The 23984-nt window shown below is 57.7% G+C and overlaps 1 protein-coding gene across 4 annotated transcripts in view; it reads right to left on the minus strand.

Moving 5' to 3' along the window:
- Positions 1 to 23984, minus strand: part of ITGB4 (integrin subunit beta 4) — a 34425-nt gene that overhangs the window by 8854 nt on the left and 1587 nt on the right. For all 4 annotated transcript variants that reach the window (XM_047756577.1, XM_047756576.1, XM_047756574.1 and 1 more), the window contains exons 2-27: positions 21551 to 21639; positions 20400 to 20482; positions 20085 to 20186; positions 19748 to 19952; positions 18863 to 18959; positions 18232 to 18403; positions 16073 to 16336; positions 15448 to 15537; positions 15021 to 15143; positions 14511 to 14675; positions 14263 to 14339; positions 12929 to 13131; positions 10888 to 10991; positions 10665 to 10763; positions 10378 to 10507; positions 9675 to 9797; positions 9461 to 9567; positions 8726 to 8759; positions 8351 to 8542; positions 7987 to 8090; positions 7621 to 7679; positions 7471 to 7494; positions 5957 to 6105; positions 5681 to 5860; positions 4525 to 4673; positions 180 to 384 (exon numbers count right to left, since the gene is read on the minus strand). In XM_047756577.1, the coding sequence (XP_047612533.1) occupies positions 180 to 384; positions 4525 to 4673; positions 5681 to 5860; positions 5957 to 6105; positions 7471 to 7494; positions 7621 to 7679; positions 7987 to 8090; positions 8351 to 8542; positions 8726 to 8759; positions 9461 to 9567; positions 9675 to 9797; positions 10378 to 10507; positions 10665 to 10763; positions 10888 to 10991; positions 12929 to 13131; positions 14263 to 14339; positions 14511 to 14675; positions 15021 to 15143; positions 15448 to 15537; positions 16073 to 16336; positions 18232 to 18403; positions 18863 to 18959; positions 19748 to 19952; positions 20085 to 20186; positions 20400 to 20482; positions 21551 to 21629 (3319 nt within the window). In that variant the 5' untranslated portion in view covers positions 21630 to 21639. The remainder of the gene's footprint in view (positions 1 to 179; positions 385 to 4524; positions 4674 to 5680; positions 5861 to 5956; positions 6106 to 7470; positions 7495 to 7620; positions 7680 to 7986; positions 8091 to 8350; positions 8543 to 8725; positions 8760 to 9460; positions 9568 to 9674; positions 9798 to 10377; positions 10508 to 10664; positions 10764 to 10887; positions 10992 to 12928; positions 13132 to 14262; positions 14340 to 14510; positions 14676 to 15020; positions 15144 to 15447; positions 15538 to 16072; positions 16337 to 18231; positions 18404 to 18862; positions 18960 to 19747; positions 19953 to 20084; positions 20187 to 20399; positions 20483 to 21550; positions 21640 to 23984) is intronic.

The raw sequence follows: 23984 nt of genomic DNA on the forward strand, positions 1-23984 counted from the left end.
TTAAAGGATAAGTATATCCCAAATAGTGCCTGGGATATACTCCTACTACACATGGGGACATAATTTATCTGAGAGTCACCTTTACTTGGGCATCCCGCATTTTTACTTGCTAAGACTGTCAGCCTTAGTCAAGAGGCCCCCAGCCCGCCTTGCTTAAGCTGACCCCAGGCTCTGCTTACCTCGGTCCCCAATGATGACAGTGGCCAACTGGGGCTGGCCCAGGCGGGCCCCGAACTTGGGATTGCTGAGTTGGATGTAGAAGCGGCGGGGCTGGCGGCCTCGCAGGAGGGAGTCCATCTCTTGCAGCTCCAGGAGCTTCACCTGCAGCTCCTTCCAGGTTTCCCCAGGTTGGAACAGTAGTTCACCCTCTGCAGGGATGTAGTCCTGGGAGTGGGAAGGGGTCAAGGTCAGGGATTTGCTCCTCCAACGGCCCCCCTCTTCCCCCATCTCTGCAAGCCTCCTCTCTGGGGTGAGGGATGAGTCACGGCCACATGTCCCTCCACCCCCACCCCGACCTCACAGATACTGCAGAGACGCTCACACACAGACCGTCCCACGTGGACACAGAATAGCTCATATTTATACAGCTCCTCTTGTGCATCGAGCAGGTTACAAATACTAGCTTATTTCATCCTCACAGTGGTGTGAGATGTATTATTGTTCCCATTTAACAGGTGAGGAAATTGAGGCACGCAGAGGTGAAGAAACCTACCCGAGTTCATAGAGGCAGTTGTGGTGGAGCTGGGATTTGAACCAAGGCACAGAGAGAGACAGGGATGTCGATATGGAGGGTCCCACATAGGCGGGCACGCAGCTGCGGGGGAGTGGAGATTGGCAGGCCCCACCCAGGGAGGGAAGAACTTTTCCCTGCGCTGTGGCTCTGAAGTGCAGGATCCCACCAGCCCCTGGCCCTGCCTCCCGAGTAGGGGGTTTCCATCAGCTCCAGCTTCTTTTTTTTTTTTCCAATGCCCCCCAGTTTTCCTAAGCATCCAGGGATAAAAGTGTACCTGTGGGGGGCAGAGAACTGCAACACGGGTGCAGGAATCCTTCTCACGACACCACTAGGTGGCGCTGCAAACCAACATTTAACTCCAGGCACCACTAGCCAAGCCCGCTGCTCAAGGAGGGACAAGCTCAGAGACTATAAAACCCAGAAGCTGAGATCAGTTGCCTGCAAGACAACTAACCCGTGGAGGGAGGGGACACTTCGAAAGAGAGTCACAGAAGACAAAGCCAGGGAATTATTCTGGATTTAAGGAGACTAAAGACAAATGACAACAAAATGCTTTGCTAGACCCTTCCCTGGTTCTGGATTGGGGTAGAGGGGAGCTATAAGGGACATTACTGGGCCATATGGAACATGGGGGGATCTGAACTTGGACTAATTATAAGTTACAAGGACTGTGGCATTTCTTCAGTTTGGTAATTCTCTTGTAGTTATGTAGCGTGAGCTTGTTCTCAGCAGGTGCCTGCAGAAGGGTTTAGGGTCTGCGTCATGTCTACAACTCACTTTGAATAGCTGAGCAAACAAAAGTAGACCGAACATAATTCTCTCTTGCTCGCTACAGTTATATAGAAATATAGATCTACCTATATGTATATTTGTGCATGTATATATCTATACAGAAAGAGAGAGAATAACTTTTAAAAATGGGTGAATCTGGAGTTCCCACCGTGGCACAAAGGGATCAGTGGTGTCTGGGGAGCACTGGGATGCAGGTTTGATCCCCAGCCCAGCACAGTGGGTTAAGGATACGGTGTTGCCACAGGTGAGGCTTGGGTCACACAGCTGTGGCTCAGATCTGATCCCTGGCCTGGGAATTCCACATGCTGCGGGGCGGCCAAAAAAGAAAAATAAAAAACATGGGTGACTCTAGAAAAATAAAAACCACCCAGGAGTTCCGTGGTGGCTCAGTAGATTAAGAATCCGGCATTGTCTCTGGGGTGGCACAAGTTCGACCCCTGGCCCAGGAACTTCCGTAAGTCATGGGCGTGGCCAAAAACAACCCCAAAACACCCCAAAACGGTGGGTAAAGGGTAAATCGGTGTTCATTTTATTGATCTTCCCATTTTTTCTGTAAGTTTGAAGTTTTTCGAAACAACAAGTTGGAAAATAAAAATCTTTTTTAAAAAATGGTTCAATACCAAGGCATCTTTATAAAAAGCATAATAGGATAGCCACCATGTCTATAATATGGCATATTCAATGAATGTCATGATAGACAGTTTCCATCATGGCTCAGTGGAAACGAATGTGACTAGCACCCATGACGGCGCAGGTTCGATCCCTGGCTTCTCTCAGTGGGTTAAGGATCTGGCATTGCTGTGAGCTGTGGTGCAGGTTGCAGATACGGCTCAGATCCCGTGTTGCTGTGGCTGTGGTGTAGGCCGGCAGCTACACTCCGATTCGATCCCTAGCCTAGGAATCTCCATATGCCATGGGTGTGGCCCTAAAAAGACCAAAAAAAAAAAAAAGAAAAGAAAAAGTTACGGCATATGAATTCCTCTTTGGAATTTTTATTGGGAGACTGGAGCAGAACTTTTCCTACAGATAAAAAGAGGTAAAGAGGAGGGTATGTGCTGGGACCTTCAGAGCACACACTTGCCCCCATGATTTGCTGAGCGGGCCTGTGCGCTGGTAAGACCACACTGTATTATTACTCTTTTGGCCGCACCCTTGGCATGTGGAAATTGCCAGACCAGGGGTCAAACCCAAGCCCCAGCAGTGACAACGCCAAATCCTTGGCCACCAGGTGAACTTCTCGACTGTATTGCCTCCCCCCCCACCCACATTCATGGCATATGGAAGTTCCTGGGCCAGGGATGGAACGTGAGCTGCAGCTGCAACCTATGCCAATGGCAATGCCAGATCCTTAACCCACTGTGCTGGACCAGGGGAGGAACTTGCACTGCTGTAGAGACAATGCTGGATCTTTAACCTGCTCTGCCACAGTGGCAACTCCCTGTATTCCTTTTTTTCTGTTTTTTTTTTGTTTTTTTTTTTAGGTATACTTGATTTAGAATGTTGTGCCAATTTCTGCTATACAGTGAAGTATTACTTTTTTTTTTCTTTTTTGCTTTTTAGGGTCACACCTGTGGAATATAGAAGTTCCCAGGCTAGGGGTCAAATCAGAGCTATAGCTGCTGGCCTATGCCAGAGCCACAACAATGCAGGATCCGAGCTGAGTCTGTGACCTACACTACAGCTTGAGGCAACACTGGATCCTTAACCCACTGAGCAAGGCCGAGGATCGAACCTGTCTCCTATGGATACTAGTCGGGTTTGTTAACCACTGAGCCACAGGAACTCCAAAAGTATTACTTTTTGAGTGAAGTTTTGATGTGAGTATTTTTAGTTTTAAAATGTTGGTGGAGTTCCCTGGCGGCTCAGTGGATTAAGGATCTGGCATTGTCACTGCTGTGGTGTGGGTTTGATCCTTGGACCTGGAACTTCTGCATGCTGCAGGCGTGGCCAGAGCAAAAACAAAAGTGCTGGTAATAAATTTAGAAAAACCAGCCAAACTTTAAGCCAAACCAAGTGTGTCTACCATCTGGATTTGGCTTCTCCCTGAGACTGGGGTCCAGTGACAAGGGGGACACCAGCCCACTATGTGGCCCTCTCTGCCCTGAAGGGCTGCTCCTGTGGTACAGCTCCAGGGAGGGCCTGCTAGCAAACAATGACAGTCCTTGGGGGGTCTGCTTGGGGACATGGGAGTTCCTGTCATGGCTCAGCAGGTTAAAAACCTGACAAGTATCCACGAGGACTTGGGTTTGATCCCTGGCCTCGCTCAGTGGCTTAAGGATCTGGTGTTGCTGCAAGCTGCGTGGGTTGCAGATGTGGCTCAGATCTGGTTTGCTGTGGCTGTGGTGTAGGCTGGCCACTGTAGCTCCTATTTGAACCCTAGTCTGGGAACGTCCATGTGCCTCGGGTGCCGCCCTAAAAAGAAAAAAAGAGTCCGGAGTTCCCGTCGTGGCGCAGTGGTTAACGAATCCGACTAGGAACCATGAGGTTGCGGGTTCGGTCCCTGCCCTTGCTCAGTGGGTTAAGGATCCGGCATTGCCGTGAGCTGTGGTGTAGGTTGCAGATGCGGCTCGGATCCTGCGTTGCTGTGGCTCTGGCGTAGGCCGGTGGCTACAGCTCCGATTCAACCCCTAGCCTGGGAACCTCCATATGCCGCAGGAGCGGCCCAAGAAATAGCAAAAACAACAACAACAACAAAACAAAAAAAAAAAAAAGAAAAAAGAAAAAAAGAGTCCCTGAACTGAAGCAGATGAAGAGGCTGGCTGTCCTGCCGGATTTTGGGATCTTGGAGGGGATACAGATGGTTTGGACACGATGGGGCCTCAGCCAGGGCCTTGTGCCCCTGGGGGAGGACACCCTGCTGCAGGGTGGCAGGAGCAGGTGGACCTGTTCTTGGGAGGCCAGTCAGGGGCACCATCAGCAGCCGGGGACTCAGGCAGCTGCCCTGCCCTTCTCCCGCTGGGTCCCTGGGATGTGCCCTTGACCCTGTGGTGGAGACTCACCCGGTTGCCATGTGCTGTGTTGTCCTGCGTGCGGTAGGAGACCTGGGACCTGCCATTGTCCAGGACACGCCGGACGACGGGGATGCGGGCCACGTGCTCCCCGCTGCTGACAAAGTACTCGGGCTGCTCAAAGGACACGATCCCGCTGGCTGCAAGGGGGCGGGCGCCAGTCAGGGGGTCCCGGGCCAGTCCCTTCTCCACTCCTGCCCTCCCCTCTGGCCCGGCCCAGCCCAGCCTCCCCGACTCTTGGGAGGGCGGAGGAAGGGGATGGAAAAGTCTTTCAGAAAACACTGAGGGGCTAGAACAGTGTCCAGCTGACATCCTGGAAGGGTCAGGGCAGAGAAGGGAGGCCCAGAGAGGGGCAAGACCAGAGAGGAGCTGGGGCAGAGCAGGGCTAAGCCCCTAAGCAGGTACCAGCATGGGCCCCCTCTGGACGCAGGAAGGACGTTATCTACCAGTCCAGGTTCCCCGAGGAGCTAGCCAGGGGGGCAAAGCCAGGGGCAGTGTCTGATGCCTTACCCACCCCTCCAGGTAGGATGGGCAGACAAGCCCCCAGTTCCCTTCCCGCTTTGATGTCCTGACATCTAAGGGAAGCCCATTGTCTAAGTTCGAAGGCCACATGGAGTTCCCACTGTGGCTTGGCAGGCTAAGAACCCATCTAGTATCCATGCAGATGCAGGTTTGATCCCTGGCCTCGCTCAGTGGGTTAAGGATCTGGTGTTGCCACGAGCTGTGGTGTAGGTCACAGACGCGGCTTGGATCCCACATGGCTGTGGCCGTGGTATAGGCCGGCAGCTACAGCTCTGATTTGACCCTCTAGCCTGGGAGCCTCCATATACTGCTGGAGCGGCCCTAAAAAGACACACACGTAAAAAGGCCCCAGACAGAGAAGACCTTGGGGAGGGATGCAGGCTGGTTCCAGGGACGCAGCACACCCGGTGGTTATGAGACAAGTTCCCTCACTGAGTGCTTATTGCCAGGCACACACCCTCCCAGAGCCTCATACCCATTTTACAGATGGAGAAACAGAGGCTCAGAGGTCAAGTCGCCTGCCTGGGCCACGCGGCCAGGCCTCACTTCCACTTGGATGCCAGGATGAACCAGGGGCCCTGGAGCCCCCTTGTGCCCCCCGCCCTGCTCCCCTCCCCCGACGGACCTTGCTCCTTGATGATCGTGATGTTTACCAGGCGGCGGCCGAGGGTGGCGGTGCCCACGGGCACGTCGATGGCCTCCACCAGCAGCTGCTTCTCATCGTCGTCCTCAGGCCGGATGAAGAGAGGCACCCGCACGTCCACCAGCTCCACGCCTTCCTGGAACTCCACCATGCCCCGGGCATCTGGGAAGGGGATGGGGAGTGGTCAGTGGGGGTGGTCAGGGGGCCGCACGGGGGCAGGAGGGGAGAGGGAGCAGCGCAGGGCAGAAGCCCACCTACCCTGGTCTGCCGTGAGGGTGTAGTAGCCGCGGGCCACCTTGAGGTCGTGGAAGGCCCCCTGCTCCACGTGCTTCTCCGTCAGCTTCAGCAGGGCCTGCTTGGCCGAGCGGGGCGCCATCAGCACCGTGTCCACAATGGTGTGGTCCTGCCTGGGAGGCGGGTGGGGAGGTGGCAGAGTGGCCGGGAGGCTGGCACGTGTCCCTGCCCGCCCATCCCGCCTGTCCTCTCTCCGGCAGGGGGACAAGAGTCCGGGCAGCAAAAAGCAGTCTTCAGAGCCAGACAGTCCCAGAGGCCCCACGCTGCCCTCACCCCCTCACCCCGCAGTCTCAGTGGTCCCAGCCGCCGCACCAAGAAGGGCTGGTGATGCAAGAGTAGAGGCGGGACAGCAAAGATGTTAAGAACTTCCTGGGCTCGAATCCTGGCTCTATATCTTAATCGCTGGGTGACCTTGGGCAAGTCACTTAACCTCTCTGATCCTTGGTTTCCTCAACTATGAAATGGGCACAGCAATGGTACCTACCTCAGTGGGTTGCTAAGAGGTTGAATAAGACCACCACACACATGAGGCCCTTAGAACAAGGGCTGGTCTAAAAGTGCTGGTCTAGGAGTTCCTGTCATGGCTCAGTGGTTAAGGAATCCGACTAGGAACCATGAGGTTGCAGGTTCGATCCCTGGCCTCGCTCAGTGGGTTAAAGATCTGGTGTTGCCATGAGCTGTGGTGTAGATCACAGACGCGGCTTGGATCCAGCATTGCTGTGGCTGTGGTGTAGGCCGGTGGCTACAGCTCTGATTAGACCCCTAGCCTGGGAACCTCCATATGCTGCAGGAGCGGCCCTAGAAAAGACAGAAAGACAAAAACAAAAACATAAATAAAAAATAAAAAATGAAAGTGCTGGTCTAAGTGGTTCTTGATGGTGCTGTGCTCAGTGTGCTCACTGTGAGCCCCGCACTCTCTGCACGGAGCCCTCGCCCCCTACGCGCCCCCTGAGGGGCCAGGACTCAGGGCAGGAACTGGGAAAGAGGCACGCGACCCGCCAGACCACCTTCCTGGCAGCCAGCTGGGCCTCCAGGATTGAGGCCTTTGGCCTCGGAGGAGGACTGGAGCTGGGCACGGGCTACCCCTGGCCCTGGGAGAGGGGCTGCAGCTCCGCCCCCTGTGGTTTGCCTGTTCCAGCTCAGGGGCTGGCTCTTGGTGAGGGCTTAGTGTTGGTATTTGTTCAGTGAAGGTCCTACCCTAGGACAGACACAAACAGCCCTTCTTTCTAATGGGATGGGGGGTGAGGGTGGGGGTGGGGGTGAGGGTAGGGATGAGGATGAGGATGGGGTGGGGGTGGGGATGGGAGTGAGGATGGGGGTGGGGGTGGGGGTGGGGGTGGGGATGAGGATGGGGTGGGGGTGAGGATGGGGTGAGGGTGGGGATGAAGATGGGGTGGGGGTGAAGATGGGGATGCGGGTGGGGGGTGGAGCAGGGGGCAGGTGCCTGGGACTACCCCACCCATGTGTCTTCAACTCACTTTTTCCCAGCGTTGGGCTGCTGCCTGTGGGAAACAAAGTGGGGACCATGAGCCAGATGGCCCCTGGGGTGGAGGCACCACCAGCTCCGGGAAAATCCCCTGGAGTCTGTGGGCGGCTCCCCCGCCCAACCTGGGGCACCCGGGACCCACCGGAACTTGGTCTGCTGGACCTGGTGCGCGCCTGCGATTTGTCTGTACACCTCGTTCAGCTGCCAGGCAGGAGAGGGCTGTGAGCCCCGGGGGAGCCTCTCCACCCAGAGCCATCCAGCCCCCGAGGACCCCTCAGGTTGGCGGGGGGCTGTGGCCAGGGGCACACACACCGCCTTTGCCCTTCTGGAAGCTTCCACTGGGAACAGATCCCAGAGTGGCCCCAAGCCAGGCACATGTCCAAGCAAGCCCTCCTTTCCTGCCCGGGAAATCCAGGTTCCATGGCTGCTTCCCTCTGCTCTCCCACCACCCGGCTCACACCCAGCCCAGAGATGCCAGCTGCCTGGGATCAGCTTCTTCGGCGCTTACGTTCTCCTCCACCTCCTGGCGCAGCTGGTCGCACTCTCGGGTGTCAGGCTTCAGCAGGTTCTCGGTGCAAAGGCGGGCAAGGCGCAGGGACAGCCCGTAGGGCACTAGGGGTTGGGGGGGGGGGCCGTCAGCTCCCAGCACATTGGGCCTCACAGAAGCTCCCCCAGGAGCCATGCTCAGACGGGGGGGGGGGGGGCCCCTGAGGCTGGAGCACCATCAGGAAAGGTAGAAGGTGGCCAGGCCTGTGCCTGCGCCCAGACCCGGAGAGAACAGGTCTGTGAGCCCAGACCCAGAACCCACAGTGAACGTGTCCCAGACTCTAAAGGCAGCGCCGAGAGCCGTGGTGCCCAGTCCCGGCCCTCACCCAGCTCCGTGGGGTTGATGCCGGCGGCGTGCGAGGCAAAGCCAGGCCGCTGCACGTTGTTGGTGATCTTCCAGCGGACCGTGTCCCGCCCTTTGAGGTTCCCGCTGCGCAGCATGGGCGTGTCCAGGTGGTCCGATGCCATCAGGTTCTCCCGCAGCATGTAGTGGTCTTCCTTGAAGCCCACCATGTGACCTGCGGGACAGGGTGCTCGGTGTGGAGGGGCCCCTCCCTAGATCCGCCCTGCCACTCCCCTGCAGGTGGGACCCCCAGGGCCTCCCGCCCCTGTCCAGCCTTGGCCCCCCTTCCCCTCCACCCCAGCTGGAGGGAAGAGCGGTCAGCCCCACCCCCCACCCCCCTGCCGATGTCAGGCCGCACCTCGGTTGCAGCAAGGGAGTAGTGCCAGGCAGGCCTAGAAGACAAGGTGGTGGGGATGAGGGCCGGGCCAGCTGCCCCAGCCCAGGTCAGCCCCACCAGCCATGCCTCCCACCCACACCAATGGCCCAGGAGCAGGGATCGAGCAGTGGGGCACACAGGGTGAGGGGGGGCAGAGGCCTTCCAAAAGTTTGTGCCCTGGGTCCCTGGTCCTGCCGTATACTCTGTAAAGGTTCTGTGACCAAACCTATTTGGGAAGCACTGAATTCATTCCATAGAGTTTCACTATGCCTACAACTAGATCAAAGGCTCTGAGAAGTCCTGCAGAGGAGAATCCGTTTTCTCAAACGTATTTGATGACCCAGCTCCTTTTCTCTGTATCACACACGAATATCCCACAACACTGGGGGTTATTGCCGAATGTTGCCCCTGCCCCCTACAATTCTGTATCCCAGGCTGTGCCATCCTCCGTGCTCTCCTGTCCCCTGTCCCTCTTGCTGTCCTCCCCAGCGAGACTGTCAGCTCCTGATGGGGAGGGCCCTTCCTTCCCTGTTGACTCTCATGTCCCTTTGCACCCTGGTGGCGGACCCCAGGTGGGGCCTCCCAGGCATCTGGTCACGGAGGGTTTCCCGAGGTCGGGAGGCCACTAGAGCTGGGCTGGGAGGAGCATGTGGGCTCACCTGGCCTCTGCCACCTATAAGGACCTGCTGGGGGGTGGGGACCTGGGGGAGCCCTCACCTTGCAGCAGGCACAGTACTTCCAGCAGAGCAGCAGCAACAGGGCCGGGAACAGCAGGAGGAAGATGAGCAGGGGGATGAGCCACCAGAAGGTGCCGGGAGGGCACTCTGGGGGGGGCGGGGGAAGAGGAAGGAGTTGGTGCCATTTCTCTGCCCCCCCACCCCCTGGGGCTCCAACAGGCCGCACACCTCCCCCAGCCGACCTGCCAGCTCACCCTTCCTCCTCTGCACCAGGACGGTGCTGTTGGGCCCGGGGGCGCCGTCACCCTCGACGGTGTAACTGTAGGTACAGTCGTCATCCTCGTCCCGGAAGGAGCAGTACTCCACCACCTCCTCCGCTGTACCCGCAGACGGTCAGCAGGGCACCCAAGCCCCCCCTGGGGGCCACCTCGGGGCCTGGTGAGGGGTCCACTCCTCACCACAGCCCTACTATGGGCCCCAGCGCACCCCCCCCATCACCTCCTGGAGGAAGACAATGCAAGCTCCCGGCAAACTGTGCTTAGGGATGGGGCGAGGCAGGGCCCCCAGCCCCGGCGTGTCAAAGGCTGCAAACCTGTGCCTGTCCTGGGCACCACTCAGGAGCTGGGCTTCTAGAACATTTTCCTGACGCAGAGGAGAGGAGGCTGAGTGCCTCCATGGTCCAATTACATGTCTTTGCTGTGTTCATGGCCCTGCCCAGCTCTCTGCCCCCTGTCTAAGCCAGATGTCCCCTTCCGCAGGTCTGGGAGCCTGGCCAGACTGTGTGCCCCCTGCCTGGGCCTGGGTGCTTATCTGGATGCTGCGACCACCCCCAGGTCTGGGGGCCCTCTTCCCGGGCCGCTTCTCTTCAATCTGAATTGTGAGCCCATTGGCCAGATGAGTGACACCCCCTCCCCCCGCCAGACGCCCCCTGCCTAGCCCTCTTTCTCTGCCTCATACCTTTCTTAAGCTCATCTACCATCTTGACCTTGAAACTGCACTCCTTGCACGTGTGCCCCTTCTTCTCTCCGGTGCCCCATGCCTGGCACTGCACGCAGGAGCGCAGGTCCTCACAGAGACCCAGGCGGATCTGGGTGGGCGAGGAGGGACAGAGAGGCACTGTGCTGGGTGGCCCCCGCCAGGCCCACTCCTGCAAACTCACACCCTTGGCCACCTCCTACGCCCTCCTGTCCGTCCTGCCCCACACCTGGGGTCCCCACGCCCACACCCAGGGAATCCGGCCTCACCGCTGAGTGGTTGATCTCGCAGACGGTGTCCGTGTACAAGGACTGTTGGTTGCAGTGGCAGCGGCCACACTCACAGTAGCCACGCCCATTACAGACGCCCTGAGATGAGAGGAGGCACCAGTGAGCCAGCTGTGCCTCCATCCCTGCCCAAGAGGGAGGGTGGTCCTGATTGGGTCGCTTCCACCGCACTGCCCTGCCCTGTCTGCCTCATGCCCAGGCCTACCCCATTGCTGTCGATGCAGGTGGCATTGCTGAGAGGACAGTCACAGCTCAAGCCTGTCCAGCCCGGCTCACACACACACTGGCCCATGGAGCAGCGTCCCCGGTCTGCAAAGAAGGGGAGGGGAGAGGGGAGGCATATTTGCACCTGCAGTCCAGGCTGCACACCTGCTGGGAAGGGCCTGCAGGAGCTGCCTTGGGAGCTAGGATGTCTCCAGCTGGGGTGCAGAGCCACCTCTTCCTGGTTCCCTTGGAACTTCCTTCTCACCATCTTTCCTGCTCCATTCTGCCCTTCTCCCTTCTACTCTGCAGCCAGAGCAGTCACCCCCTAAACACACATCCAATCATGTGGCTCCCTGTTTGAGACTCTTGAATGAGTCCTGGCCAATGCAATAAGGTAAGAAAAAGAAATAAAACCTGGAGTTCCCGTTGTGGTGCAGTGGTTAACGAATCCGACTACGAACCATGAGGTTGCGGGTTTGGTCCCTGCCCTTGCTCAGTGGGTTAACGATCCGTGAGCTGTGGTGTAGGTTGCAGACGCGGCTCAGATCCTGCGTTGCTGTGGCCCTGGCGTAGGCCGGTGGCTACAGCTCCGATTCAACCCCTAGCCTGGGAACCTCCATGTGCCGCGGGAGCAGCCCAAGAAATAGCAACAACAACAACAAAAAAAAGAAACAAAACCTAAGTATTGGAAAGTAAGACAATTATTGGTCATTAGTTGCAAGCATCAGAAACGTGTTGGAGTTCCCATGTGGCTCAGCAGAAACGAATCTGACTAGCATCCATGAGGATACAGGTTCGATCCCTGGCCCCGCTCGGTGGGTTAAAGCTCTGGCGTTGCTGGGAGCTGTGGTGTAGGTCACAGACAAGGCTTAGAATCATCCTCGCGGGGCACCCAAGCCCCCCGTGGCTGTGGTGTAGGCTGGCACCTGCAGCTCCAATTCGACCCCTAACCTGGGAACCTCCATATGCTGTGGGTGCAGCCCTAAAAAGACAAAAAACAAAAAATGAGAAACAAAAAAAGGAAACGGGAATTCCATGATGTTGCAGCAGAAACAAATGTGACTAGGAACCATGAGGTTGCGGGTTTGATCCCTGGCCTTGCTCAGTGGGTTAAGGATCCAGCGTTGCTGTGACTGTGATGTAGGCTGGCAGCTACAGGTCCAATTTGACCCCTAGCCTGGGAAACTCCATACGCCACAGGTGTGGCCCTAAAAAAACAAAAGACAAAAAAAAAAGTATTTGATGAGTGGATTTTCATTCATTCTCCTCCATTCACCCATTCAGTCTTTCACTGTGGCCTCTGTCTGGGTTCTGTACCCCTGCTCTGGAAGCCCTGGCTGGCCCATGTGCCCACGGCCTGGGCCCACACTGTGGGGCTAACAAAGCAAGCATCTCTCCAGGCTGCCCCTGCCAGAAATGTAGCATCTTAATTTTTTTTCTTTTTTTGGGGGGGTTGATATATGGATGTTCCTGGGCTAGGGGTTGAATCAGAGCTGCAGCTGCTGGCCTACACCACAGCCACAGCAATGCCAGATCTGAGCTGCATCTGTGACCTACACTGCACTCGTGGCAACGCCAGATCCTTAACCCACTGAGAGAGGCCAGGGATTGAACCCGCAACCTCGTGGTTGCTAGTTGGGTTCTTAACCACGGAACTGCAGCGGGAACTCCAATGTAGCATCTTCTGAGAGAAGAAAGATTGCCATGCCATATAGCATCTGTCACTGAGGGGTGAGCTGGGTGGTACCCACCCTAGTGAGATGGGAGAGCAGAGAAGGGGGTGGGCACAGATTGGAGGACCTCAGGGGAGTGCTGTGGCAGCAGGGGCCTTGGAGATCAAGTTTGTAGAGGAGGCAAGAGGTCAAGGTTGGGGCTGGACTCGGGGGAGGCGCTCAGGGAAGGTGGAGGGCCAGTCCTGAACATGGGGCTTCTGACTTGTGGCGTGGCTCTCCACACCTGGGGTCTGATGGGAAAGCCAGTGGTTGGGGCAGGGGCTGGGCTCCCAGGCCTCCCCAACTGCCCTGCACCGCCCAGCAGCTCACCATTGCAGAGGAAGCCGGAGGTGCGGGGACACTGGAAGTTGTCGTATTCGCAGAACTGGCCCTCGTAGCGGCCCTCGCCGTAGCACACGCAGTGCCCACACTGGCACTCGCCCCGCCCGGAACACGGCTTCTCCTCGCCCTCCCGCAGGCAAGGCTCCAGGTCGCTCAGGGAGCCCGTGCGGCAGTTACAGGTCTTGCCGCTCCTGCAGGGAGAGCTGGTTACTTCCCCAGAGTAGCCCAGCAGGAGGGCCGGGGCTCTCACCAGCCCATTTTACAGATGAGGAAACGGAGGCTCTGGAGGGTCCGAGTCACGCAGACAGCCGGTGGCCAAGCGGAGCCTCAAACCTTGTCCCCTGAGACCCTCCCAGGGTCCGTCCCTCAAGTCATGACAGCCTTGCTCGATGTCTTGGAGCTTTAAAAGCCCTTACTCTCACTCCCATTCGCTCACGACTGACTTCGGATCAGGTAATACATGCCCACGGCTCAGACACTAAAGATTCCAAAGGGAGGGCGAGCAAGGGAAGCCTCTGTCCCGAGCCTGTCCCCTAACACCCTGATGACTGCCACCCTGAGTCTTACACGTCTTTCCAGAAATCCTCCCTATCTGTATGTTTCCTTTTTTTTTTTTTTGGCTTTTTTAGGGCCACACTTGTGGCATATGGAGGTTCTCAGGCTAGGGGTCGAATCGGAGCTATAGCTGTCGGCCTATACCACAGCCACAGCAACATGGGATCCAAGCTGTGTCTGCGACCTGCACCACAGCTCATGGCAACGCCAGATCCTTAACCCACCCAGCGAAGCCAGGGATTGAACCGAACCCCTCATGGTTCCTAGTCGGATTCATTTCCACTACACCATGACGGGAACTCCCTGTATTTCATTTTTTTTTAATTAAAAAAATTTTTTTTGCCTTTTTTTTAAAGTGCCACACCCACAGCAAATGGAAGTTGCCAGGCTAGGGGTTGAGTTGGAGCTTCAACTGCCAGCCTACACCACAGCCACAGCAACACAGGATCTGAGCCTTGTCTGCCACCTATACCACAGCTCACGGCAATGCTGGATCATTAACCCACAGAGAAAGGCCAGGGATTGAACCTGTGTCCTCATGGATACTGGTCGGATTCATTACCGCTGAGCCACAGGGGAGCTCCCTCTGTGCATTTCAAAGTGCTTTGGACAGGATCTACCTGCCCACTGGACATGCTCCTTTTCCAGCCCTTTCTATGACGGCTGCCACCCCACCCTCAGCCGGCCCACCCAGTGTGTCCAGCATCAGAGCCCTTCCCTGGGAGCTGCTGGCATGCTGGGTGCCAGCCTCGCCCCTGCACACTCACCAGCCCTCGCTGCACACACAGTGTCCGCACATGAAGTCCCCGTGGAAGCTGCAGCGAGGTGACTGCTCCTCTTTTTGCTGGAACGAAATTGTGGTGGGGTGTGTGGGGGAGGGGTGAGCGACCCTGCACGTTCCTGCAGCCTCTGGCCCTCAGGGCTCCCCAAAAGGGAGATGGGGCCACAGGAGGCTCTGCTTCGTCACTCCAAGCTCGGCCTTGGCCTCCCTCCCCAGGGAGGGCCCGCATCGTACCAGCTCACAGGAACACACGTCGCAGATAATGCCCACATCCATCCTGAGGCCATCGGAGAAGGAGGGCTTCAGATGGATGTTGCCCTTCTGGTCTGCTCCTGGCAGCTGGCACACATGAGTCCCGTCCAGGTCCTCGATGGCCCGCAGCTGCACTTGGTACGTGCCCTGCCGGGACCCCACTGTCAGCCAAGGCAGGTCTGGTCCGGCCAGATGACTGGTGGGCAGGCTTCAGGGAAGTGCCCGGCCCCTGACACCCGGCTCCCTGCCCACCCTTCCTCAGGGCTGCAGACTTGCTGGTCCAGCCACAGGCACGACAACGACTGCGCCGTCACCAGGGCCGCCTTCGGCCCATTCGCGCATCTGAGCCACCCTGCTCCCTGTGCCGAGGCGTCTCCAGTGAGCACCCATGGGCTGACCCGGGGCGTTGCCGCCAGATTGGTCCACCTCGGAGGGGGCCCCCAGGGGGCTCGTCCCCCCCCCCACTCCCCACGGGTCCCCAGGGAGGCGTACCACTTCCCCCCGCCGGATGTGGAAGGATCCCGTGTCGGTCTTTAGGAACATCTTGGAGGTGACCTCGGTCCGCAGGCCTCGGGGGCTTTCCAGAGCCCGGATGTCCAGGTTGGAGCGGATACGCTGAAAGAGGCCAGGCCGTCAATGGCCCTGGGGGGGCCCTGGCTCCCTCACCCTGGCCTGGCCTGCCCTCCCACCCGCGTGGAGGTCCCAGCGTGGTGGGGTCAAAGGAGCAGAGCCTGCAGGAGCCTGGGGGCAGGAGCCTGGGGGCAGGAGCCTGGGGGCAGGAGCCTGGGGGCAGGAGCCTGGGGGCAGGGGGGCTCCCTAGGGACCCCGGGTGACCCTCCCTCCTGTTTCTCAGGCCCCCACCCCTCGGCTTTCTCCCCAGCCCCAGCCCAGAAGGTGCGGAGCCCGCACTGCCCCTCACGTCAAAGGCCTCCCGCAGCAGATCCAGGATGTTGGACGAGTCCTCCTGCAGCACCCCCAGCGAAGAGACCGGGAAATACGAGGACAGCTTCTGCAGGAGAGGACGTGGGGCTCAGCTCTGACAAGCATCCTCTCTCGGAATCCAGGCAACAGCTCTGGGATTCACCCCCTTTTTTCTTTTCTTTTTTTAATTTTTTGTCTTTTTAGGGCCGCACCCGTGGCATATGGAGGTTCCTAGGCTAGGGGTCGAATCAAAGCTGTAACTACCAGCCTACACCACAGCCATAGCAGCAGGGGATCTGAGCCACATCTGTAACCTACCCCACAGCTCACAGCAACGCCAAAGCCTTAACCCACTGAGCGAGGCCAGGGATCAAACCTGCATCCTCATGGATACTAGTCGGGTTCGTGACCTGCTGAGCCACAACAGGAACTCCTGGGGTTCACCCACTTTGCAGATGGGGAAGCTAAGGCCTGACTGTGCATTCTTGGGCCTGTGCTTTTAGCCTCCACTTGCTTGGGAGTGGCGTTGGCCTCCCCTTCCCACCAGGGCCCATCCTAAGTTTTGTGGGGGGGTGTCTGAGAAATTCCCCAGCGCCCCCCGCCCCCCCCGCCCAGTGCAGCACCTCGTAGTAGCTGTAGGAGTAGTTGGTGACGGCGAAGATGGGGATGATGTTGTGTCGGCCGAGCAGGCGCACCAGGGTGGGTACCGACGGGTAGTCCTGCGCCTTGTACTGGGTGTAGGTGCCCGTGGCGTCCAGGTGGCACTCCTCGTCATTGCGCTTCATGATGCCGGCCAGCACGTTGGCACCGTCGGCCTCATAGTGGAAGGCTGACTCGGTGGAGAACACGAGCAAGTGGGTGCTGTCAGGGCGCCAGCCGATGTCCCTCTGGGGGGGAGCAAGGAGGGGGTGCCAGTCCAGCAGGCTGCCTGCCGCGACCTTCACCACAGGGTCATGCACAGGCCCAGCGAGCAAGATCTGAAGCAGGTTTAGCCAGCTGTCCCCATAACGTCTTAACCGCTCTTCGAGGCTGTCTCGACTGCATAGAAGAAGGTACACCACGCCACCTTCAATGAAAGAGGCGGTTTAAAATAGGTACAGCAGGAGTTCCCCTTGTGGCTCAGCGGGTTCAGAACCCAACCCTGTCTCTCTGAGGATATGGGTTGGATCCCTGGCCTCACTCAGTGGGTTAAGGATTCGGCATTGCCGTGAGCTGTGGGGTAGGTCGCAGGTGTGCCTCGGATCTGGTGTGGCTGTGACTGTGGTGTAGGCTGGCAGCTGCAGCTCCGATTCGACCCCTAGCACGGGAACCTCCATATGCTTCAGATACAGCTGTAAAAAGAAAAAAAAAAAATATATATATAGGTACAACTATGTGTGGTAATTTGTTATAGAAATTGGCAGTGAAAACCATGTATATTACAAGAGAAAATGTTTATGATAGTGCTAAGTAAAAAAGAAAAGCCGGGAGTTCCCGTTGTGGCGCAGTGGTTAATAAATCCAACTAGGAACCATGAGGTTGCGGATTCGGTCCCTGCCCTTGCTCAGTGGGTTAACGATCTGGCGTTGCCGTGAGCTGTGGTGTAGGTCACAGATGCGGCTCAGATCCTGCATTGCTGTGGCTCTGGCGTAGGCCAGGAGCTACAGCTCCGATTTGACCCCTAGCCTGGGAACCTCCATATGCCGCGGAAGTGGCCCAAGAAATAGCAAAAAGACAAAAAAAAAAGAAAAGCCGGTTTCAAAAAAAAGGCTTCATAACCACACACACACTGATTCCAACCATATAAAATAAAAGGGAACAAAATATGCTGGGGAGATATCAAGTGGCTGGCTGGCTGATGCTGGTGAAATCATGGGCAATTTCCATTCTTTGTTTTGCAAATTGTCTGTAATATGGATACATTATTTTCAAAATGAGAAAACTGATATGCCCATAAAAAGAAGGACCCTCTTGCAGCACAGCTGGAGCCTGGCATTAGCAGGGAGATTGGGTGGGAGGCTGGCCTCAGGGCACTAAGGATTCCGGAACTCTTGGCAGTTCCTGTTGCAGCTCAACGGGTTAAGATTCCGGAACCCCAAGGCTCAGGTCTGCCTCGCTGGTCAATGCAAAACCAGGCCATGACGGCTCAGGCCCAGAGACCTCTAAACTTGGATTGTTTTTTGGGCTGCACCCGGGGCACATGGAGGTTCCTAGGGTAGGGGTCAATTCGGAGCTACGGCTGCTGACCTACGCCATAGCAATGTGGGATCCAAGCCACATCGGCAAACTACACCACAGGTCATGGCCAGACCAGATCCCTGACCCACTCAGCAAGGCCAGGGATCAAACCCGCATCCTCATGGATACCAGTTGGGTTTGTTTCCGCTGCTCTGAAACAGGAACTCCCTCAGGTTGTTTTTTGTTTGTTTGGTTTTGGTTTTTAGGGCCGGCCCTGTGGCCAATCGAAGTTCCCAGGCCAGGGTCTGAATTGGAGCTGGAGCTGCCAGCCTACACCACGGCCAGATTCAAGCCGCAACTGCGACCTACACCACAGCTCACAGCAATGCTGGATCCTTAACCCACTGAGCAAGGCCAGGGATCGAATCTGCATCTTCATGGATACCAGTTGGGTTCTTAACCCACGGAGCCACCACAGGAACTCCTAAATTTGGATTGTAATTGAGGGTCTGAGCTTGGCTTAGAGCCTGGGGGCCACAGCCTGGCAACAGAGCAGGCCAATGAGTGGGCCCTTGCAGGAAAGCACAGCCCTGGCATGGCCGGCAGGACCCTCCCTGGCACTCACGGTGCACACGGCCGTCTGCAGGATGGCATCGAAACCCCCTTCGGGGGCATCCAGGTTGCCCGAGATCCGCTCTCCCTTGAGCTTAGTCCGGAATTCCTCCACGTCTTCCGTCAGGCTGATGACATTCTTGAAGGAGAACGGGGGGTCACTGTTGGGCCAGGGCTCCTTCAGCCTGGGCGGGGGCGGGGGGAGGAGAGCGTCAGGGACAGGGGAACTCGGGGACCCTAGGCCCCCTGGGCCCACCCTCTCTGGGAACTGCCCCCTCCACCCATTTCCCTTTTTCTTTCTTTTGCTTTTTAGGGCCACACCCACGGCCTATGGACGTTTCCAGGGTAGGGATGGAATTGAATCGGAGCTGGAGCTGCCGGCCTACACCACAGCCACAGCCACGCAGGATCCGAGTCACGTCTGCAACCTGCACCACAGCTCACAGCCAGGCGGGATCCTTAACCCACTGAGCAAGGCCAGGGATCGAACCCCACATCCTTATGGATCGTAGTTGGGTTCATTACCCTTGAGCCACAGTGGGAACTCCCACTTTGGCCCATTTCAACCCAAGAGTTATTATAGATGCCCAGCTAGAGAGGAGGAGGGCTGCGTGGCCAGGACCCCTGGTGGCTGGGCCACTCACTTCTCGGGTCTCATGTCCGTCTGAGGGACGCTGACTTTGTCCACGAACTTGCCAAATCCAATCGTGTAGTCACTGGTGAGCTGCCTCAGGACGTTGGCTGGGCATCAACAGGAAAAAGAGGGGGGGCAGCTGAGCCCTGAGAACCCCACATCCACACAGGGGGCGGGGTCTGGCTGGGGAAGGAGGAGGCCGAGAGTAACCTGCTGTCAACACTTGGCCCATCGGCAGCAGTTCAAGTGCACAACAGCCCTTATCCTTATTTTTTAAATTTTTTTTAGGGCCGCACCTGTGGCATATGGAAATTCCTAGGCTGGGAGTTAATTGGAACTGGAGCTGAAGGTCTACCCCAAGGCCATAGCCACTGCAACGCCAGACCTGAGCCACACCTGCAACCTACACTGCAGCTCACAGCAACGCCTGATCCTTCACCCACTGAGCGAGGCCAGGGATTGAACCTGGGTCCTCGTAGATACTAGCCTGACTCTTAACCTGCTAGGCCACAATAGGAATTCAGCCCTTGTCCTTATTTACGGATGAGGGACATGGGACTCGGGGGTCCAGAGTCACGTGTTGGAGCAGGTTGGAGGGGGCAGCTGGGGGGCTAGACCAACCGTCTGCAGAGCTGGGATTTAACCTCAGGTTCATGGCAGCCGGTACCCTCCCTGTCAGGACAGGAGGGCCCACTGGCCTGGGCCTCCTGGGTACTCGCAAGTGGCTACTGGGGTCTGGACAGGACCCTCCCCCGACCAGGGGACGAAGGAGTGCCTGGGGCCCTCAGATGCCACCCCTGTTCCCTGAGGAGTGGGTGCAGTCATCCTGAGCCCTGGTCCCCTGAGCAGGTGCCCAGCCCGCTGGCTGGGGCCACGCCCTCCATCCACACTGTACCCAGATCCTGCCCCATCTTCTTGAGGTTGTCCAGATCGTCAGACATGGAGTTGGAGAAGTCCATGAGGATGTACAGGTCCATGGGGCTCTCCTGGGGCTCGAACACCTGCAGCTCGAAGTGCCGCTCCTCGCCCGGCCGCAGCCGCACCCGCAGCCCCTGCGGTGACACCTGACTGCGTCGCAGGGTCGTATCGATCTGGGTTTCCTGTGTCCAGGGCAGGGGGGGAACAGCCAGCTGGAGGGTCTCTCCAGATCTGATGGGGAACCCTCAGCTCAGCCAGGGGACACAGCGGACCCCACCGACGGCCCAACCTCCCTTGACCCCCGCTCGGGGCACCTCTGTGATCTCGAAGCTGCTCTCCATGACCACCATGCTCTCTAGCCGGCAGCCCGCAGCCACCAGCTCTGCCTGGGTGTTGCAGCGCCGTTCCTTGAACATCTGGCAGGAGGGAGAGGGGAGGGGGGTTGGGGGTCAGGGGGTCAGTGCCCATCCCCCGGCTGTCCTAACCCTGGATGTATTCCCGCTGGTTTTCCTGACCCTGGCCTGTTCTTCCACAGCCACCCAGCCTGAGGCTGGGCTGCGAGTGTGGACTTGGCCAGAGCCTCGGGGAGGGGCAGAGCGGCCTGGCTGGCCCCGGCTGCAGCAGCTCACCTCGTCCGTGCAGTAGGCACAGTCCTTGTCCACACGGATGCACTCGGTACAGCTCTTCACCTGGGCCTTCTTGCAGCGGTTGGCTGGGGAGCAGAGATGAGCAGATCCGTTGAGATGGACCTCATTTGAAAGGGGGGATCCTCTCCCGATTTTTTTTTTTGTCTTTTCTAGGGCCGCTCCCGCAGCATATGGAGGTTCCCAGGCTAGGGGTCGAATCGGAGCTGTAGCCGCTGGCCTACACCACAGCCACAGCAACGTGGGATCTGAGCCACATCTGCGACCTACACCAGAGCTCATGGCAACGCCAGATCCTTAACCCACTGAGCAAGGCCAGGGATCGAACATGCAACCTCATGGTTCCTAGTCGGATTTGTTAACCACTGCGCCATGACGGGAACTCCTATCCTCTCCCGATTTACAGAGGAGGACGCGGAAGCCAAGAGGGTATGTGGTCAGCCTCAGGTAACACGGCTAGAAACCCGCAGAGCCAGGTCTCAAGCCCAGACTATCCACTGAAGTTGGAGGGAGGGAGGGTGGGGGCTGAGACGGAGGCGCTGGTCCATTGCTGGCAGGGACAACGTAACCAGCCCCCTTGCCTTCCCCCCCAGGGTAGAAGGGATCCCCGCCTGTCTTGTTTATCACTGGGTCCTCAGTGCACAGCCCAAGCCCTGCACACAGTAAGTCCTCAGTAAACAAATGAGGTCAAACTCCAGTGTCTCCAAAGAGTGGGATTCCCTTTGGTTTTGTTCAGTTAAAATCACAGTGAGGGAGTTCCCATCGTGGAGCAGCAGAAACGAATCTGACTAGGAACCATGAGGTTGGTGGTTCGATCCCTGGTCTTGCTCAGTGGGTTAAGGATCCGGCGGTGCCGTGAGCCGTGGTGTAGGTCGAAGATGCAGCTTGGCTCAGATCCTGCGTGGCTGTGGCTGTGGTGTAGGCCAGAAGCTCCAGCTCCGATGAGACCCCTAGCCTGGGAACCTCCATAGGCCGTGGGTGTGGCCCTAAAAGACAAAACAACAACAAAAAAAGTGGGTGGTGGTTGTTTGCTGAACAGCTGAGTGAGTGTCTGGGTAAGACACTCGTGAGCAGGCCTGGGTGAGGGCAGTGCCTTGAAAGTTGAGCCTCACTTGAGAGGGGTGTTTCCAACTCACCCATGTCCCCGGGAAAGCTGACACTCAGAAGGGCTGCCAGCAGCAGGCTGGTCCACGGGCTGCGCCTCGGCCCTGCCATCCTCTTCCTCCTGTGTAACAGCAATAATTGATATACAACGCCTGACAGCTCTGATCCACGAGTGAGCTCACTGGGCCCCTGTCGGAGCGCCACCATTCCCATTGCACAGGTGCAGAAACTGAGGCTCTGAGAACTCCAGGGATGTTTCAAGGCCACTCAGCCTGCGAGGGCAGGGCCCTGGGCCCTGGACTTTTTTTTTTTCCTACTGCCTCCTTCTTTGCCATCCCTGGAGGAGCCAGATGCCCTGCAGGCCTGTGCCCTCCCCAGAGAGACCCCCACCCTCCTGCTACTGACTCTAGGCTCTGAGCTTGTCTCATTTGCCTGGTACAGATTTCCTAGAGGGCACAACAGGGCTTACCCTGCCTTGGCCTTTCAGAACCCAATGGCCAGGCTTGGGAGGGCAGTGCCTTGAAAGTTGAGCCTCGCTTGAGAGGGTGCCACAGGGGTGGACCACCTTGGAGGACCCTGCCTCTGCTGTCCTCTCTGCTCTCTGTCTGGCCCACTCGCCCCTTGGTGAGGGGGTGTGGCCAGGAGGGGGGGACCCCCACCTCACCGTCTGGGGCAGGAGAGGAGATGGCTTGTTGCACTCAGCTAAGTTTTGCAACTGCTGCCTGGCCCATCAGAGGAGGGATCCCCTAGCCTACTCCCCACCTCCATCTGCCCCAGAGTTTGAGTTTTGGGGGCCCCTGAGCACATCACCCCCTTCATAAGTTAGCCTGGAGCTGGATTACGAGGGCCCCTGCAGGTGCATATGCACACACACACGTGCCAGCGCAGTGCCAGCCACCGTGTGAAACTCATTAGCCTTTGGTTCACTTTTTTTTTCCCCCGCCATGCCCGTGTAATGTGGAATTTCCCAGGTCAGGGATCCAACCCACGCCACAGCAGTGACCTGAGCCACTGCAACGACAATGCCAGATCCTTAACCCACTGCGCTGCAAGAGAACTCCTGTCTCACTCTTAAGCCATCTCTACTCATCAGTGAGCCTTGGGACAGGCACATCCCTGAGGCCTTTTAAAAGATGGGTAGGGGTTCCTGCTGTGTCACGACGGGAGTAGCAGCATCTTGGGAGCGCTAGGACACAGGTTTGATCCCTGGCCCGGCACAGCAGGTTAAGGATCCAGTATTGCCACAGCCGCAGCTTAGGTTGCGGCTACAGGAGTTCCCGTCGTGGCTCAGTGGTTAACGAACCTATCATCCATGAGGTTGCGGGTTCAATCCCTGGCCTCGCTCAGTGGGTTAAGGATCCGGCGTTGCCATGAGCTGTGGTGTAGGTTGCAGACGTGGCTCAGATCCTGCATTGCTGTGGCTAAGGTGTAGGCCAGCAGCTACGGCTCCGATTCGACCCCTAGCCTGGGAACCTCCACATGCCGTGGGAGCAGCCCAAGAAATGGCAAAAAGGCAAAAAAAAAAAAAGGTTGCGACTACAGCTCAAATCTGATCCCTGATCCAGGAACTGCATATGCCACAGGGCTGCCAAAAAAAGAGAGAAAAAAAGAGATGGGTAGCCTGGAGGTTAAGAATCCAGCCTTGTCTCCGCAGCAGCACAGGTTCAATCCCTGACCTGGTGCAGAGTTAAGGATCTGGGGTTGCTGCAGCTGTGGCATAGGTCACAGCTGCAGCTTGGATTTGACCCCTAGCCCTGGAACTTCCATTTACTGCAGGTGTGGCTGGGTAGAAATAAAAAGATGAGTCACCTGTTGAAGAGAAGGGGCCCGCCAGAGTCACTGGGCCTTGCAGAGCTGATGTCAAGGCTAGGCCGTGGCCTCTAGAGCCAGTCCCGCAGCAGCTGAAAACCAGGCCATGCCTACTGGCCCTGGCTCCCTGGCTCCTTGCTCAGTCCCTGGCTTGTGGGCAGCCCCAGGGCCTGGGAGACCCGTGGGGGCTGCAGGAAGCCATGGCCTCCATCCCTCCAAGGCAGGAGCCCCCAGAAGACATGAGCAGCTTCCACACATCCACAGGCAGAGCCATCTGGGCAGGAGCCAGGAGCCACCTTCTAAGAGGGGCCTGGGGAAAGGGAGCCCTGAGCCAGCCCCGCGGGGGGCTTCTTGGGGAAATGACTTTCCTGCAGCCTTGGGGCATGGGCGCCACACCCACACGCTACACAATACAGGCTACAGACTCAGGCCTCCCAGGGGCACTGTTATACACGCAGGTACAGGCACTGGAGGGCCAAGCCCAGCTCTTACTCACTCTCCTGTGCCCACAGGCTGGGCACACAGTGGGCACGTGCCCAGCACTCCACGTACATAATTGCTATTTAAGCTGCACAGAAACCCAGTGGGATGACTGCATTATCTTCACTTCCCAGATGAGACCCAGGCAGTGCAGAACCCCCCCATACTCAGAGGCTC

The sequence above is a fragment of the Phacochoerus africanus genome, chromosome 14 (genome assembly GCF_016906955.1).
Source record: "Phacochoerus africanus isolate WHEZ1 chromosome 14, ROS_Pafr_v1, whole genome shotgun sequence".
NCBI classification, from domain to species: domain Eukaryota; kingdom Metazoa; phylum Chordata; class Mammalia; order Artiodactyla; family Suidae; genus Phacochoerus; species Phacochoerus africanus.